This window comes from Rana temporaria, chromosome 1 (assembly GCF_905171775.1).
Source record: "Rana temporaria chromosome 1, aRanTem1.1, whole genome shotgun sequence".
Lineage (NCBI taxonomy): Eukaryota > Metazoa > Chordata > Amphibia > Anura > Ranidae > Rana > Rana temporaria.
In genome coordinates this window covers 159,062,848-159,080,306 of record NC_053489.1, presented here as the reverse complement: position 1 = coordinate 159,080,306, position 17,459 = coordinate 159,062,848, and the positions used below count along the sequence as shown (strand labels likewise).

The following is a 17,459-nucleotide window of genomic DNA, read 5'->3' as shown; positions in this document are numbered from 1 at the left end:
TTGTTTAGTTAGCATCGAGACTATAATAGGTCGAGCTGGCAGAGACAAAAGTGGGCATGAAGACACAAAATCTTCAAGATGAACAGTAACAAGAGAAACCAGGTTCTACATATAACTAAAAACTATTGGAGACTTTGATGGACTGGCTAATTGCAAATAGGATGTCCAGCTAAATTTAAATTTAAATTTTTGTTTTTTAACAGTATGACAAAGATAGACAGTAGACACATTTGAGTATAGAAGTGCATTCTGCTACAAAATCATTGGAGAAATAATTTTTTTTTATTTCTTGCGGCTTCAGATCATGAAAAGATGCAAGGCTTTGTGTTAATTTATCTGCAGTATGTAAACTAAAGCTCTCCTGTCTTACAGTTCTTAGGACCACTCCCATAACACTTCATGCTGCTGCTTTTGTGTATGAGGCCTCGTACACACGACCGAGGAACTGGTCGTAATTAAAACATTGTTTTCCTCGACATGTTCCTTGTCAGGCTTGTCGAGAAACTTGACAAGCTTTCCTTGCATACACACTGTCAAGACCAAATTTCGTCGTTCTCAAACGCGGTGACGTACAACACGTACGACGGCACTATAAAGGGGAAGTTTGATTCCACTGGCGCCACCCTTCTGAGCATGTGCGGGTTTCTGAGCATACACACGAACGTGTTTCTCGTCGAAAACCAGCCCGACGAGGAACACAACGAGGAAATTGAGACTCCCGACAAGGAAAAAGAGAACGGCCTCTTACACGCGACCGTTTTTCTTCGACAGAATCCATCAAGAAACTTGGTGGCAGAGCTTTTTTGCCGAGGAAAACGGTCGTGTGTATGTTTTTCATCGAGAAAACTGTCGTGGAACTCAATGAGAAAAAAAGAGAACAAGTTCTCTTTTTCCTCGTCGGGAGTCTCAATTTCCTTGTCGTGTTCCTCATCGGGCTTGTTTTCGACGAGAAACACAATCGTGTGTATGCTTAGAAACCCGCACATGCTCAGAAGGGTGGCGCCAGTGAAATCAAACTTCCCCTTTATAGTGCCGTCGTACGTGTTTTACGTCACCGCGTTTGAGAACAAAAAGATTTTGTCTTGACAGTGTGTATGCAAAGAAAGCTTGTCAAGTTTCTCGACAAGCCTGAGAAGGAACTCGTCGAGGAAAACAATGTTTCATTTACGACGAGTTCCTTGGTCGTGTTTTCGAGGCCTCCTTGTTCTCTTTTTTTCTCATCGAGTTCCACAACAGTTTTCTCGATGAAAAACATACACACGACTGTTTTGGTCGGCAAAAAAGCTCTGCCACCAAGTTTCTTAATGAATTCTGTCAAGGAAAAAGGTCGTGTGTACGAGGACTGAGGGTTTTCTTTAGCAAGAGTAGACTATAATTTCAAGACATGGCATAGTGTTGCATTAGAGCTACACTACCTTATTTTCCTTTATTCTGCATATTGATGTGGTGAACTTTTACAGTAAATATAGTTTGAAAGATCAACAGTGAAACTGGAGGTTAAGCCATAGCTCCCAATTGTCTCTGATTTGGAGGGATTGTCCCTTTTTTAGAATCAAATCCCTCTATCATTCTTTCCTTCTGTCTTTTCTTTTTGCTCTGACCATTAAAATTAAACATAATGTTTAACTATCAAAAATGTTATACTACACTAAACCTATTATTGCTGGAGGGCCGAGGTTGCTTACCTCTGATATAGGTCATAGTATAGCTAGCACCAGCTAGCCACATTAAATGGGACTTGTTCTAAAAAATTTGAAGATATTTGGTAGGAACTAGAGAAGTGGCTTGAGGAAGCTATGAAACATTACAGAAAACCAGTTAAATTTGACTAACTATTACTAGCTAACTCTTTATCTATCCTTCGAGCCCTTTTCACTGCATCGGCGGTAAAACGCTGCTATTTTTAGCGGCGCTTTACCATAAAATTTGCAGCGCATTTCGGCTGCTAATGGGGTTTAACCCCCGCTAGCGCGGAAAAAGGGTTAAAACCGCCCACAAACTGCCACTACAGCAGCATTTTGTCGGCGGTAAGGAGGCACTGCCCATTGATTTCAATGGGCAGGAGCGCATTAGGAGCGGTGAGTTCACCGCTCCTAATGCGCTCCAAAGAAGCTGTTGGCAGGACTTTTTCTGATGTCCTGCCAGCGCACCGCTCCAGTGTGAAAGGGGCTTTCACACTGGAGAGAATGGAGCAGCTGTTTTAGGGCGCTTCGCAGGCGCTATTTTTAACGCTATAGCGCCTGCAAAACACCCTCAGTGTGAAAGGGGTCTCAGTCTAAACTATTTAATTAGTTATTTCGAAAAATAAACATAAAAGTAAAAAAGTGATAAAAAAGCACTTATGAGTTTAACTAATTGTTGGTGTTAAGACTAACTGGGAGTTTATTAGGGCTGTATCATCAGCCTACATATTTTGTACAAAAAGGTGTCATCTCAGAAAGTTGGGAGATAAGATTAAGTAAAAGCAGTGCTTAATTCTATGCACACTGTTACATGCACCTTCTGCTGTCAATTTTGCCTCCTTGCCATTTCAGAAATGATTCTGACAATTCATAAGTAGATAAGAAAAGAAGAAACATAGGTAGGTATTTATTGCAATATACACTCACTTGCCATTTTATTAGGTACACCTTGCTAGTACCAGGTTGGATCTCCTTTTTACCCTGAGAACTGCCTTAATTCTTCATGGCATAGATTCAACAAGATGTTGGAAACATTCCTCAGAGATTTTGGTCCTTAATTGACATGATAGCATCATGCAGTTACTGCATATTTGTCCGCTGCACATCTATGATTTGAATAGATTTCCACCACATCCAGAAGGTGCTCTATGGGATTGAGATCTGGTGACTGCGGTGTTCATTGGAGTACAGTAAACTAATTGTCATGTTCTAGAACCCAGTGGTGAGATGATTTGAGCTTTGTGACATGGAGTATTATCCTGCTGGAAGGAGCCATCAGAAGATGGGTACACTTTAGTCATAAAGGGATGAACATGGTCAGCAACAATACTCAGGTAGGCCGTGGCGTTTAAACAATTCTCAATTGGTACTAAGGGGCCCAAAGTGTGGCAAGAAAATATCCCCCACACCATTACACCACCAGCAGCCTGAACCATTGATACAAGGCAGGATATATCCATGCTTTCATGTTGTTTACGCCAAATTCTGACCCTACCATCTGAATGTTGCATCTGAAATCGAGGCTCATCAGACCAATGTTTTTCCAATCTTCTATTGTCCAATTTTGGTGAGCCGGTGTGAATTGTAGCCTCAGTTTCCAGTTCTTAGCTGACAGGAGTGGCACCTGATGTGGTCTTCTGCTGCTGTAGCACATCTGCTTCAATGTTTGGTGTGTTGTGCATTCAGAGATGTTATTCTGCATACCTTGGTTGTAATGAGTGGTTATTTGAATTATTGTTGCCTTTCTATCATCTCTTATCAGCCTACCCATTCTCCTCTGACCTCTGACATCAGCAAGGGCTTTTCCTCCACACAACTGCCACTCACTGGATGATTTCTCTTTTTTGGACCATTCTGTGTAAACCCTAGAGATGGTTGTGCGTGAAAATCCCAGTAGATCAGCAGTTTTTAAAATACTCAGACCAGACTGTCTGGCACCAACAACCATGCCACGTTCAAAGTCACTTAAATCCACTTTGTTCCCCATTCTGATGGTTGGTAGATGCATTGAGTTGCTGCCATGTGATTGGCTGATTAGCAGTTTGTGTTACCAAGCAATTGAACAGGTGTACCTGTGGCCAGTGAGTGTACGTTACATTTCTGACATTGGGATATTGTGTCATCTTCTATGGTTAACAAAAGCATAGCTGTTTTTATGTCTGTTTTATTTTTATTGGGAAAGTCCATGTATCCTTCTTCTAATACTGTTGGGTGATCTTGCACCTTCTCTAGCCCTGTTCTCCATTCATTCACTGGATCCAAAACATGTACTCCTTTTTCTTCATTAGCTGTAGTACGGTATTTCCGCTGAAAAGAAACCTCATAGATACAATGCTAATATGGAATCAGTACAAGGGAAGGTATGTTTAATACAAAGTGAAAGGAAGAAAACCTACTTATTCTTACAGCGGGGTTGAATCGGGGTTGAGAACATTCCCCAATACACAATCATTGTCAAGGAAATGTAGGATTTTTGATTGCACATGAATGAATGGTTGACCTTATTCACAAAGCTAAGTGCAAATTCACTTTGCAAAGAGAAAATTGATGTTGCAAACAAAAAAAATCACTCAGCTTAGTGAATTAGGTAAAGTTGTGCAGATTTCAATCATCCAATCATGTGCATGCAAAAGTCAATAAAAAAATAAAAATAAATAAAAAATTATTGAAAATGATTGGGTTTTCTTTACTAAGCGAATTACAGATAAGGACAGTATAGAGCTGACTGCGCTGGCGCCATATAGAGCCGACTCGCAGGTCGGCTATTTACGGAAAACTGGTTTATGCGCCATGGGAAGTTTTTTTTTAACGTACATTAATCATCTATGTCGTTAGTATGCTGGATGTAATGTTATATAATTGTTTTAGGGTGAACCTCCACTTTAAAGTGTTACTAAACCCACAACAGTAAAATCAGTCTGTATAAGCAGTAAAGCATGCTTGTTATACTCACTGTGGAACCTAAAGGGGTTATCCTGCGCATTGTGTAAATAGGCTTTTGATTCTGTGATCCTCCCCTTCTTCCAATGTCTCCAATCCATCTCCTGATAGTACAGAGCCTTGCGGGCACTCTGCACATGTTCAGGTTGATGTGTATTGCTAGAGATTTTTTTTATGGGGGGGGGTGCATGTGATCAGCAAAGGGCCAATCAAAACTGTCCAGACAGAGGGGGATCATGCAGCCTGAAAACTCATCCTACAAGCTTTAACTAGTGCTCGGCCAGACACTGATAGAAGTCACAAGACTGCTATATAATGCTGATGAGAAAAGGTATTTAGTAGTTTATATTTACTAAAATAATTGCATTTCCATGTTCTGTGTACCGTGGCAGACCAGATATAGTGAATACAGGGTCCTGGGTTTAGTAACCAGTCTTAAGCCGGCCATACATGGATTGAAATTTGGATGGTTCAGCAGGGAATGGCCCAATTTCGATCCATGTATGGCCACTGTGGTAGAACAGAAGTCAATCTGTAAATCGACTACTGTTCACTTGTCCGGCTGGAGAAGTTCCATTCAATCAGTGCTGCAGGCTATAGAATGCAGTGCTGATCAGTGTATGCTGATGGCAGAGATGTCTCCCCACTGTCAGAATACAAAAACAAGGCAGGGTGGATGCCCCCATCCACCTCAAATCAGATCATTTTTTTTCATTCAACCAGCTAGCTTAATAAAAAAAACAGACTAATCTATGGCCAGCTTTTGGACCTATTTACCCTATGGGTTAAGGCATGCTGTGTTAAGGCAGCCTATTCATTTTGAATGAGCTGGCAGCGCATCTTAGCCCACAGGTTACACAAAATACAAGGCCCATTCTTTGAATTTGTAGGACAGATGTCTGTGAAGCTTTTCATTTGTCCATGTTGAGGTATATATATGTAGCACCCCCTTGCTTTCAGCATGGGCGATATGCTTTAATTTAGTGGGGAACGGGAGAGTTACCTTGCTCCCATTCAATGTCTGTCTAAATTTGATGATCTCTGTCATTCTGGAAGTTCCACTGGGTCAGACTGTGGTCAGGGAGTGCAGTGCCACCCCTGGCCGGCAGCTGGCGCTAGAGGGGTTCTGGCAGAACAGATCTTCTCCCAGCAGCCAATTAGAGGATGTTTTCCTTCACGGGGCATGCTGGGGGAGGGTATATCTGTGAGAGAGGTCATGTGTCAAAAACATTCTGCGGGGTCCCCGTTCCAGGTGCGGTACCCACCTTCAGGGTACGCGCATCCATGGACCCCGCCGGCGTGGCCCACCTGGCCAGAGCTGAACTTTGCAGCGAACCTCTTCCTGATAACAGAAGGGACCCCAGTGCTCCACTGGGTTTTGAGGCCTATTGAAAGGATCCTAGTTTGGGATCGAGTGTCCGGACCACTGACAGGTATGCTTGCTGTCATCTGGGGACCATTTGCAAAAGAAGTCTACTGGGAGGATTCTCTGTCCTTATTTACTTAAGTCCTCTATAGAAATTGGCCCGTGGCGAGGGCCCTGGAGACAGGTCTGTGTGAGAGACCTGTTCCTCCCAGTATTTTTCAGAGTGACGCTCTGGCTGCCGGGCCTATCATAGGGGTCTGTCCGGGGGCACTTTATCCACTCCGAGCAGTGGCGGCGTGTATACATTCGGTTTAATGCAGAGCAGTGTATTGCTCAGTTCTATATCCAGGCCTGATACTGCATGGTTCTATTTCTTCCTTCATCAATCTGCAGCTAGGGGTTCGGATCCCGGTCTCAGCTACATGTGAATTGAGTTTGGTGGTCTCAGCCCGGCTCCCGGTGGGTGTGCTATGCGAGGTAAGCCTGCGCTTAGTACGCCCACCCCCCTCCCACAAAAACCACCACACTTACATGCACTCGAAATTGGGTTAACATGCACGCACTTTGACCACACGGTCTCTAAAAAAAAGAGAGGCGAAGGACTAACGGGGCTGGTTGAGCAGGCTAGATCCTCTCACTCCCTTATAGGGAGTCCCTCTGCCCCGTTGGGCTTCAAAGCGGAGCAGGTAGGGCGGGCTGTGTGGGAGGACCCCCTCACACACCCACCATTGCCACCCGGGGCATGGAGAAAGGTGGCAGATTGCCTCTGGGGGAGGCCTGCCTACTCCCAACTCCTGCAGTCCGGCTCCTCTCTCGAGTACACGCACAAAATACACTTTAAAAAAAAAAAAACACCTTCAGCGACTCCGGCTACTTCAGCTAGCCTAGCCAGTAGTAATCCGTGGTCTACAGTGTCAAAAGCCGCACTTAGGTCCAGCAGTATCAGGATACAGGATTCTCCTTCGTCTGCGGCCTCTAGAACGTCGTCCCATATTTTGAGCAACGCCTTTTCTGTTCCGTGACCCGGACGGAAGCCTGATTGAAGCGGGTCGAGTAATTTATGGGTGTCTAAATGCAGTTGTAGCTGTTGTACAACTTCTTTCTCCATTACCTTGGAGAAAACATTTAGAGCTGTCATGGGCCTTCGGTTATTTGGGTCTTTGGGGTCGAGGGTAGTTTTTTTTAGGATAGGTTTTATTGTACCTTGTTTCAGCAAGGTGGGCACTATGCCCTCCTTGAATGATTGATTTACGAGCTGCGTGATAGCTGGTGCCAATATATCGGCACTTTCTTTCAGCAGTTTAGTGGGGATAATGTCATTGGGTGCTGTGCTATTTCGCAGAGTCCCGATGATGTTTTTTGTGGCATTAATGGAAATGGGTTTAAGGGTGAATTTAGGTGATAGTGGCGAATTTATGTGGGTAATGGGTTTGTGATTTGGGGGGGGGGGTGGTGCTGATTCCATTTTGCTGAACACTTTCCCGGATCTTTTCAATTTTATTAATGAAATAATCCAATAATTCGTTGCAAAATTCTTGTGAATCAGAATTGGGGGCCTCTAAACAAGCAGGATTCATAGTCTGAGTGACCAGCTTGAAGAGTTCTCGGGGGCGGTTTAGGGCATTTGCGATGATGTTGGAGAAGTGATTTTTTTTGGCCATAAAGATTTCTTTGTGATATCTCTTGGTTATTATCTTGTAAGTGGTGTGGTTTTTATCTGATGGGCTCCTTTCCCAAGCCGCTTCTGCTCTTCTACGCTCTTGTTTTAGCAACGTCAGTTGGTCATTAAACCAGCTGGAGTTGTTTTTCCGGATGCAAGTTTTGCGTTTAGGTGCTACCAAGTCGGCTGACTGTAGTAGCGCCTTGTTGATGGCTTCCAGTGTTTCTGTGGCTGTTTGCTGTTGTTTGATTGTTTTTATTTTGTTCCCTAGTGTTGTTTTGAAAAGATCTGAATGGAGCTTCTTCTGAGATCTAGTCCAGTGAGTTGTCACCGGTTTTGAGTTTTTTTTTGGGTTGGCGTTTTTGGCGATTGTGAATTTAATGGCATGATGATCAGTCCATGGTTGCGGCTCATTTTCCACGATGTCAATTTCCAAATTTTGTTTGAAAATGAGATCAAGCGTATGACCTGAGACATGAGTGGGGCCTTGTATTAGTTGCTGCAGACGTAATCCTTCCAGATGGTCGATGCAGGCGTTGGCAACGGGGTCAAGCGAGGAGTTGGCCTAGAGGTTGAAGTCCCCAAGCACCAGGAGGTGTTTGATGTTTAGGGTAAATGTGGAGATGAATTCCGTCAATGCCATGAAAAAGTGGGTTTTTGGGCCTGGTGATCTATAGCAAAGTAGCATATGGACCGTGTCTTGGGGATTTGTATGCAGTTGCAGAGTGAGGGTTTCCATGAAAGGAAACAAGTTTTGAAGTTACTTTACTTGTATTTAGGTGTCATATCTTTTGGATGTACAGAACAAGCTTATTTCTTAGTTCATTGCCAGGCTTAAAGGACATGCAGATATTGAATTCTCTCACTAATGATTACTCTTGTGCCCAGAATAAGGAAAACTTAGCTAGAAAGTTTAAAAAGACAAATAAAAAAAAGTAAAAAAAATAAGTAATGATGTTTAGCAAAATTCACGGCCATGTCTGTTGATACTCAGATTGAAAGCAGAAAAGTAGTCAAAAAAATCTGCCAAGTGAGTTATTGAGCGCTTGCAAATAGAACTCTGGGACACCCCTTGTTACATTCATATGTAGACTACTGGCTGTCTCACTGGAGAGAGATTCCCCACCTGCCCATGGAAGCCAGCCTTTTGTTTTAGTGAAGGTTTGTGCAGAAAGATGCACCACCTCTTCAGCCATGTGGAAAATGATTTTAAACTTTCAGCCCCCATCCCAGAAGTGAGAAACCACCGTTGATATGTTTTCAGATGATGTCCTCCATCCATCTGTCAGTGATCTGTGCTTCTCTCTGCCATCCACTTCTCAATACTTGTTTCATTGCTCCCTCTGCCACCCTTTCATCATCAGTCCCTCTTTCTATTGCCTTCACCCCATAGGTGTGTGCAGCCTATTGCATTAGGGTGCACACCCCAAATCTCAAACACACATGTCTTTCTCTGCAGCCTCAGCTGCACTGGACAGTAAATGCATGGGAAGTGCTCTGTGCTGAGTAGCTTCTGTTCATTCAGAAACTAAAGCACAGTAAACACATTTTACTATGCATCAGTTATGAATGAACAAAGTGAGTGTGTTCACTGTGTTCATTTAGAAAAGGAAGGGGCAGGTAAATTACATATTTACTTCCCCTGCTTTACATTCTGTGCTGGAAAGCCAGCAGCACTGCTGGAGGAAAAGGTGTAACACAGGATAAGCCTGGGGGGAATCTGCACTTAGTGATTAGAGTGTGCCCGGGAACACCTGGCACACCCCCTGGGCACGCCTATGGTTCACCCACATTGGCTCCTATCTATGCACTGTTTTGTATTCTGTAATTTCCACCGTACCCATGCAATATATATTATGCTTTCCACCCCTCCAATCTGCACCCTGTGCTGTACTTTATTTATTCCCCTCTTCTCCAATCGACACACTGTTGCCATATATCAGTGATGGCGAACCTTGGCACCCCAGAGTGCATGAGCATCATGGGAAATGTAGTTCCAAAACATCTGGAGTGCCAAGGTTCGCCATAACTGCCATATATTCTATACTCTCTACTAGGGATGAGCTTTGTATTCCAGTCAAACTCACGTTCGACTCGAACATCGTATGTTCGATCTTTCGTCGAATTACGAACGTTTTGGGCCGTTCGCGCCAAATTCGAGTGGCGTTTCACAGCCCATAATTCAGTGCATTGCTGGCTGATGATTGGCCAAGCATGCACTATGACCCGCATGCTTGGCCAATCACAGCTTGCAAAAAACGGAGAGCCATAATTGGCCAAAGCCAGGGTCGCTTTGGCCAATTATGGCTCAGGGGGTTTAGTACACGCCCCACACTATAAAAGGCTGCTTGCAGGTCGGACTTGTGTAGCGTGTTGCGGTGATTAACCACTTAACCCCCGGACCATATTGCTGCCCAAAGACCAGAGCACTTTTTGCGATTCGGCACTGCGTCGCTTTAACTGACAGTTGCGCGGTCGTGCGACGTGGCTCCCAAACAAAATTGGCGTAATTTTTTTCCCACAAATAGAGCTTTCTTTTGGTGGTATTTGATCACCTCTGCAGTTTTTAGTTTATGCTGTACACTATATACCCTCTTACAATCTATTGCCACCATATCAGTCCCCAAACACTGGACTGCATTCTTAGTGCCTACTGTTCACAAATGGGTATGATTTTGCTAGTATCCATAAAACAATGTGTGCAGGATGTCTGTGCCTTGGCTTTCTTGCAATGTTTAGTACAAAAGGGGTTTTCCTGTGGATTACTAGGCAGCTGTGTGTTGTAACGTTGCTCACTAATCTCCCACCTTAATTCTAAACAACCTCTGTTCTAGAAATATCTTGAAAAGTTTTTATATGTATCCATAATTATTAATGTAAAAAAATATTCTGCATTAGAAACGATTCTTCAGGAATAATCTCAAAATTTTAGGGAAAAAGTCTGTTAGGGGAGGAATATAGGGATGTAATTTCTTCCATAGTTGCATGGTTGTTTTGCTTTAATACCGAGTCACTGGCCCAAAAAGTATGTAGATAAGAAAGTTCTTATTTGTTTTGTTTTTTTGGGTTCAATGACCCAAGTTCTCAAGCGAGAGGGTTAAGGCCCATACACACGATCTGACTTTCCGACAACAACAGTCCAACGGACCTGTATAAAAGCAGAAAAATTAATACAACTCTGAATTCAGAGTCCACAATAGTCCTGCAGTAGCGCTGCGATCAAATTTACATTTGATAATAGTTCATATGAAACACAATTAGTGAAGCAGATAAGGGTGGCAGTGATGGAACAATGGTCTTAGTATAGGTGCTCCTTTCACCAGGGGATGTTCACCACGTGGGGGGATTTGGTCCCCTTATGGGGATGCACTCACCAAATGTATAATCACTATAGGCATTCAATACACCTCCACTTCCCGCGTCTGCGCTCTCCACTGGAGATTTACTTGGTATATGGTTCCGTAATTACATGTGAAGGAAATGAACATCCATATAGAGTAGTACCGTTTGAAAATGTTAATATCCCAAAAGTACCCCCTTTACATATGTGTGTACCACAAAAGAAGTAAAAACAGGCATGTAAATATGTGTTTGCTCAGGACTAACTTGACCCTGAAGACTGCTGTGTCCAAGTTCTTCCAGCGTCTTCCTGTTTCAGGTCTGTGGAGCGCACACGTCACTTCCGGTTTGGTCGATGAGGAGTCCCACCTTGACGCGTTTTGTCACTTCCTGACTTCGTCTGAGCAAGTCCGACGGACCTGTTTTATTGGACAATCCGACCGTCTGTATGCTCCATTGGACAATTGTTGTTGCTTTTTTAACGGACAAATGTTCGCTGTAAATGCTCTCAAACTTTTCAACAACAAATGTCCGATGGAGGATAATCCGACCGTGTGTCCATCAGACTAAAATCCAAAGTACAAACACGCATGCTCAGAACCAATGCTAAACATCAGCCAACAACAGCAGAAGTTGCCCAAAGGGTGGCGGTAAAGAGCTGAAACACCACGTGATTTGGTGAAAGTTGGCTGAAAATATTCTGCCGTGTGTGCAGAACAAGTTCACGGCCAATGCCCGTTCGGACAAAAAATATGTGGAAAAGTCAGATGGAAGTCCGATCGTGTGTATGAGGCTTTAGAATGACTGCTCGGAAAATAGAATTTTCTGAAGGTAGGGTTAGCAATTGCAGCCCCCATAATTCTGTTATATAAGGAGCACTTATATAACATTCATTTTTTTTATCTTCCGAAATGTCAACAGAGGTAACAGACAAAAGCAGCATATGGTAAGGTTGTGCAATGCTGGGCAGTTAAATGTGTGTGCCTAATCCTCCCACCCAAGGTTATGCTCTCTAAAGCACGGTGGAACTTTACATTACAGCTTTGTATAGGCCAGAATCCTTCTTTAAAAGAAATTCATATTCTACATGCCCAGTATTCTCCAACTCTAATGGAATTGCCCTAAGATACATAATTATATTTTACATACATCTTTAATTATCAATCTGTAATTATAATAAATTTTAATGCATGCAATTTACACTATCATTGTCATTACTGTTTTTAAAAGGCCAAATGTGTGCGGATCTAGATTCCATTCTTATTGCTGCCCTGGATGGAAAACACTCCCTGGAGGAAATCAGTGCATTGTCCGTAAGTGTCTGTTTTACTGTTCTACTCCTCTGGTTAATGACCTACACAAACTCACTTATACATCATTATACTTCTGTTTCTTCTGTCATGTTGAAAATCAAATGTGATTTTAAATGTAAATTCTATGTAACATAGGCACATTAACCAGTGATCACTAAAATAGAACTTTAGCCTCCCATTAAAAAAATGTGCAACACTTAATTAAACATTCATCTTCACTTATAGTTTTCACTTAGTCTCCTGACATGTCACACAAACACCTACGTTGAAGTCTATCTAATGCACATTCTTGTGATGATGTGGCAATGATGCTGCACTACTAGGGTTGCCACCTTTTCTTCAAGTCAAACCTGAACACTTTAGCGGGGCACAGCAATTTTTTTTATACATATATTTCTAATCATATGAAGTTAATAACAAGAGTCCCCCTTTACATGAGAATCCACAGAGTTCCTATTTTACATCTGAACTTGCAGAGTTCCCTTTCACTGTAAGGGGGGACACTGCAGATTCTAATGTAAGGGAGAACTCTGGGGACTCTAACATAAGGGATGCTGTGAGAACCCTTACTTAAGTGAGAACACTTAGAACTCTGATGTACGGAGAGGACCCTGATGTAAAGGGAAACGCTGTGGCCTCTAGTGTAAAGGGAAACTCTGATGTACGTGGTGCTCTGAGAACTCTAATTTACCTTAGTGTACTCACTCAGTGGCAGGAGAGAGAAGGGGGAAGAATTTAGTCACAGACAGGGATGGATGGGGAGCTCACTCACTGGCAGTCAGCACCTCTCATCCAGATGTATCTGAGGCTACTGGACTTCAAATTTCTGGCCCTCACTTTCCTTTTCTGAGGCACAGTGCCAGGGATTGGAGTGCGTGCAGACACAGAGGAGTAGAGGCTGGAGCAAGTTGTGCAGATCGAGCCCTCTCTCCTCTCCTGTCTGTGTGTTTGGGGGGGGGGGTTGTTAGTGCTGGCTTTGGGCAGCATGAAAGAGAGCGGCAGCCAGCAACCCTGCTGGGAAGCCATAGTCCAGTCTGACTTATGTGTCCGGGTTTCAGGCAGTCTGAAAGCCGGGGGCATGACTCCAAACCCGAACTGTCCAGGTGAATCCCAGACAGGTGGCAGCCATATGCACTACTGAATTCAGAGCAGAGTTGCCACTCTTGTTTGCTTTGCATGCCCTGTAGACTGTCAGTCAACACCTGGCCACACTTAGTAATAAGTAGCTGAATCACTAATGTTAATGGCAGCCACAACAAGATCACAACCACATAAGCACTAGACCTCACAGAAAGATTTTTCACATGCTAGTATAAGTATTAAAGGGGTTGTAAAGGTTTGTTTTTTATTTTCTAAATAGGTTCCTTTAAGCTAGTACATTGTTGGTTCACTTACCTTTTCCTTTGATTTCCTTTTCCTTTGATTTCCCTTCTAAATGTTTTTTTTTCTTTGTTTCTTGTCTGATATCCTCACTCCCTGTTCCTCCTCAGTAAGCTGTTCTGGCTGACTAACCCCCAGCCAGAACAGCTCATTTGATGGGGGCAAGCTTACTGAGGAGAAACAGGAAGTGAGAAATTCAGACAAAGAAAAAAAACATTTAGAAGGGAAATCGAAGGAAACGGTAAGTGAACCAACAATGCACTAGCTTAAAGCAACCTATTTATAAAATAAAAAAATAACCTTTACTACCCCTTTAATCCATATGGTTACTCATATGCACCGTGTTGCAATTTATGTTTGAGTGCTCATATTTATTTGATGCTGTGAGGCTTCCAAGTCTAAGCTGTATACACCATGAAAATGATGGTCCACAACATTTCAGTTCACAATATATGAATAACCTATGTATTACCAAATCACAGATCAAAGCAATACATTGCACAGTAATTTGTGCCAGAAGAGGGAGTTTGACCAAAAAAACACTGTGGTTTGATTTACTAAAACTGGAGAGTGCATCCGGTGCAACTCTGCACAAAAATCAATCAGCTTCCATTTTTTTAATTCGTCGAAGCTTAATTGAACAAGCTGAAAATAGGAGCTGATTGGCCACCATGCAAAGCTGCACCTGATTTTACACTCCCAAGTTTAAGTAAATCAACCCCTGTGTGTTGCTTGAATCTATAATTGACAAGAAATTGGTTAATCCCGTATAGTGACATTTGTGGTTGTGGACTATCTTTTTCATAATAGAAGTAATAGCATGTACAGTATGTATTATTCTTTTGTCCTGCAGAGTTCACATTATTCCTGAAGTTTTAGGAATACACATTAATATATACAATGTTTTTCCATTTTTTACCACTTTTATACAAATACATAATTGATAATTATATATGGTAATTAAACAATAAATATTAATAATTTATTTTTTTCTGTTTGCAGCAATTTGCAGAAACAGCTGTGGTGAAGGATTCTGTTCCCGTCCAAACATGTGTACTTGCTCTAATGGACAAGTTTCTCCTAACTGTGCATCAAAAACTGGTGAGTTTTAATAACAACGTACCAATGTTTTACAGGCCCAGGTCCTTATCCTTACTTCAGCTGCCAGTTGTCTAATATGCATTTCCTTTATTTAAAGGGTCACTTACCTCCACTGTGCAGCTCGTTTTGCACAGAGTGTCCCCTAACCCTGTCTTCTGTGGTCCCTCAGCGGCTGTCTCGGCTCCTCCTCGCAAAAGCTTTCTACCGCCATGCGAGCGAGGTCGCATGGTGGAAAGCTTTTGCGAGCGCGCTCCTGTGATACAGCGGCAGGCATAGCCGCCGACTGTATTACTCGGCCCCGCCCCCCGGTGCGCCGCGTCATCCGCTGTGATTGACAGCAGTGCCAGCCAATGGCTGCGCTGCTATCAATCTGTCCAGCCTAGCCAATCAACGGCCAGGCTGGGAACCGAAGATGATCACATGGATGCGCGCGGGACATTCGAGGGGTCAGGTAAGTAAAACGGGGTTTTCAGGGGGGGGCGGTACCGTCGGATGTTTTTTTCACCTTAATGCATAGGATGCATTAAGGTGAAAAAACATTTACCTTAACAACCCCTTTAAGTTTCTTTTTGGCATAACAGTGGTGTTAGGAAATAGGTCACTCCCAATTTAGGTGTTATTGGCTCAATTCACAATGTGTTAATCAAAGCATAAGGATATTTATTTTTAGTTATGTGACTGTAATTTTTCAAAATCTCACTGGCTGAAAATAACTCAAATACATGTTTTTAACTGCCAACCAATACAGTTATTTTTTACTGTATTGGTTGGCTTTGTATTGGAATACTCGTTCGTATTCATAACAACATATACACACATAATCTATTAAGCGGCAGCTGAACGTGTAATAGGCCTTAAGTACCTCATAGATTATGTGTTTATAATTTGGATACAAAGCAGGAAGCTACTTAAGGGCTCAAGTTGTTAGACCCCGCTCACTGAGGAAGCCCAATCATGGGGCGCAATGCTTCTAGGAGGGAGGAGCCAAGCCCATGAAGTCTCACCGAGTACTGTGGTGAGCAGGCGGATAACTGGATTTGTATAGGGCTTTGAGAGTTTTTCTTACTGTAAGTGTAATACTGTATGTTGCGGGGTGTTTGAAAAAGGTATAAGACAGAGTACACTATGTCTGTGCCTTTATGTTCTTTATGACATAATAATGGAGCCCTATGATTACATCTGGAAGCAGAGGGTACAGTTGTCCTGTATAGACTGAGGAGAATTGAGTTGGTGATCCCTAAGGAGCAACATTATTGACATTATTGGGATAACAATGATGAGGGTGTTTTGATATTATTGAGGTGAGCAGGTTTTTCACCTGGCGATGGATAAGCACATATGCATACAGAGTGAAGACACATGTTTTTTTTTGTTCCTTTCTATTTATGGACACTAGGCAATATTTTTATATATATTTGTGAACACTAAACTTTATATATAATTTTTCAACATTTATATTTATATAAGTTGTGAACACTTGACTGTATATATATTTTTACACTTTTTCATTACTTTGGTAGTAGGAATTCCTTTTGCATGGGATTTATATGAGGCTATGAATAAGTGTTGCGCTACACTGTTTTGGTTATAAATGTATCTGTTTGGTGTTGTGGAATCACTATACAGTGTTCAGATGGCCAACATTTGTAAATTGAGGATTTTGTTTATAACACAAAGTAATTGCGCTGATTGTGAATATCACTATTTTTGACAACTAAAGGTTTAGGCTGGAGTTGGGCTATATTTGTGCTTCAATGATTTTCCCCATTACCAATTGCCATTGGCGAATACTTAAGGCGCCTTTCACACGGGTGGCTGTTTTGCCGCAGATAAAAGCATGTTTATGTTTTGCTGGAATTCAAGACTCCAGGCACAGCGATTAGCTGCATTTGTACAGTGCTTTTAGCTGCGGTTGCGTTTAGCCGCGGCACGATATTGAACGGGGATCCGACTTGGATCCCTGCCAATATCAAGCACTGCGTTTGGTATGAATCTTGAGGGGGAACTCTATGCCAAATTTCAAATAAAAAACCGGCATGGGTTCCCCCTACAAGAGCATACCAGGCCCTTGGGTCATAAAGGGCAGCACAGTGGTGCAGTGAGTAGCACTTTCGCCTAGCAGCAAAGGGGTCGCTGGTTTGAATCCCGACCACGACACCATCTGCCTGGAGTTTGCATGTTCTCCCTGTGCATGCGTGGGTTTCCTCCGGGTACTCTGGTTTCCTCCCACCCTCCAAAGACATGCTGGTAGGTAAATTGGATCTAGTCCAAATTGGCCCAGTATATATATGTATTATCTGTGTGTATGACTGTGTGTCCCAAGCGTGTCACGATCCTACGGGGTAAAATGACCGCACCAGCCAAGCAGACTCTGGCTGGAAAAAGCGCCCAGAGGCGATTCAGTTCGCATGAGTTGCGCTATACAAGTCCATTCATTCATTCATGGATTTTAAGGAGACACCCCGTATGTGCCGTAACGGCGTGGGGTTCCCCCCAAAATCCATACCAGACCCGTATCCGAGCAGCAGCCCGGCTGGTCAGGAAAGGGGTGGGGACCTCCTTAACCGTGCCAGGCAGCATGCCCTCAACATGGGGGGGTAGGTGCTTTGGGGCAGGGCGGCGTCCTGTGGCTCCCCCCCTACCCCAAATCACCTGTCCCCATGTTGATGAGGGCCTCT

The 17,459-nt window shown here is 43.1% G+C and overlaps 1 protein-coding gene across 1 annotated transcript in view; it reads left to right on the top strand.

Moving 5' to 3' along the window:
- The window catches only part of FBN2 (fibrillin 2), a 290,847-nt gene that overhangs the window by 6,624 nt on the left and 266,764 nt on the right, over positions 1–17,459 (top strand). Inside the window, exons 2-3 of the mRNA XM_040344842.1 lie at positions 12,218–12,300; positions 14,683–14,781. Coding sequence (XP_040200776.1) covers positions 12,218–12,300; positions 14,683–14,781 — 182 coding nt within the window. The remainder of the gene's footprint in view (positions 1–12,217; positions 12,301–14,682; positions 14,782–17,459) is intronic.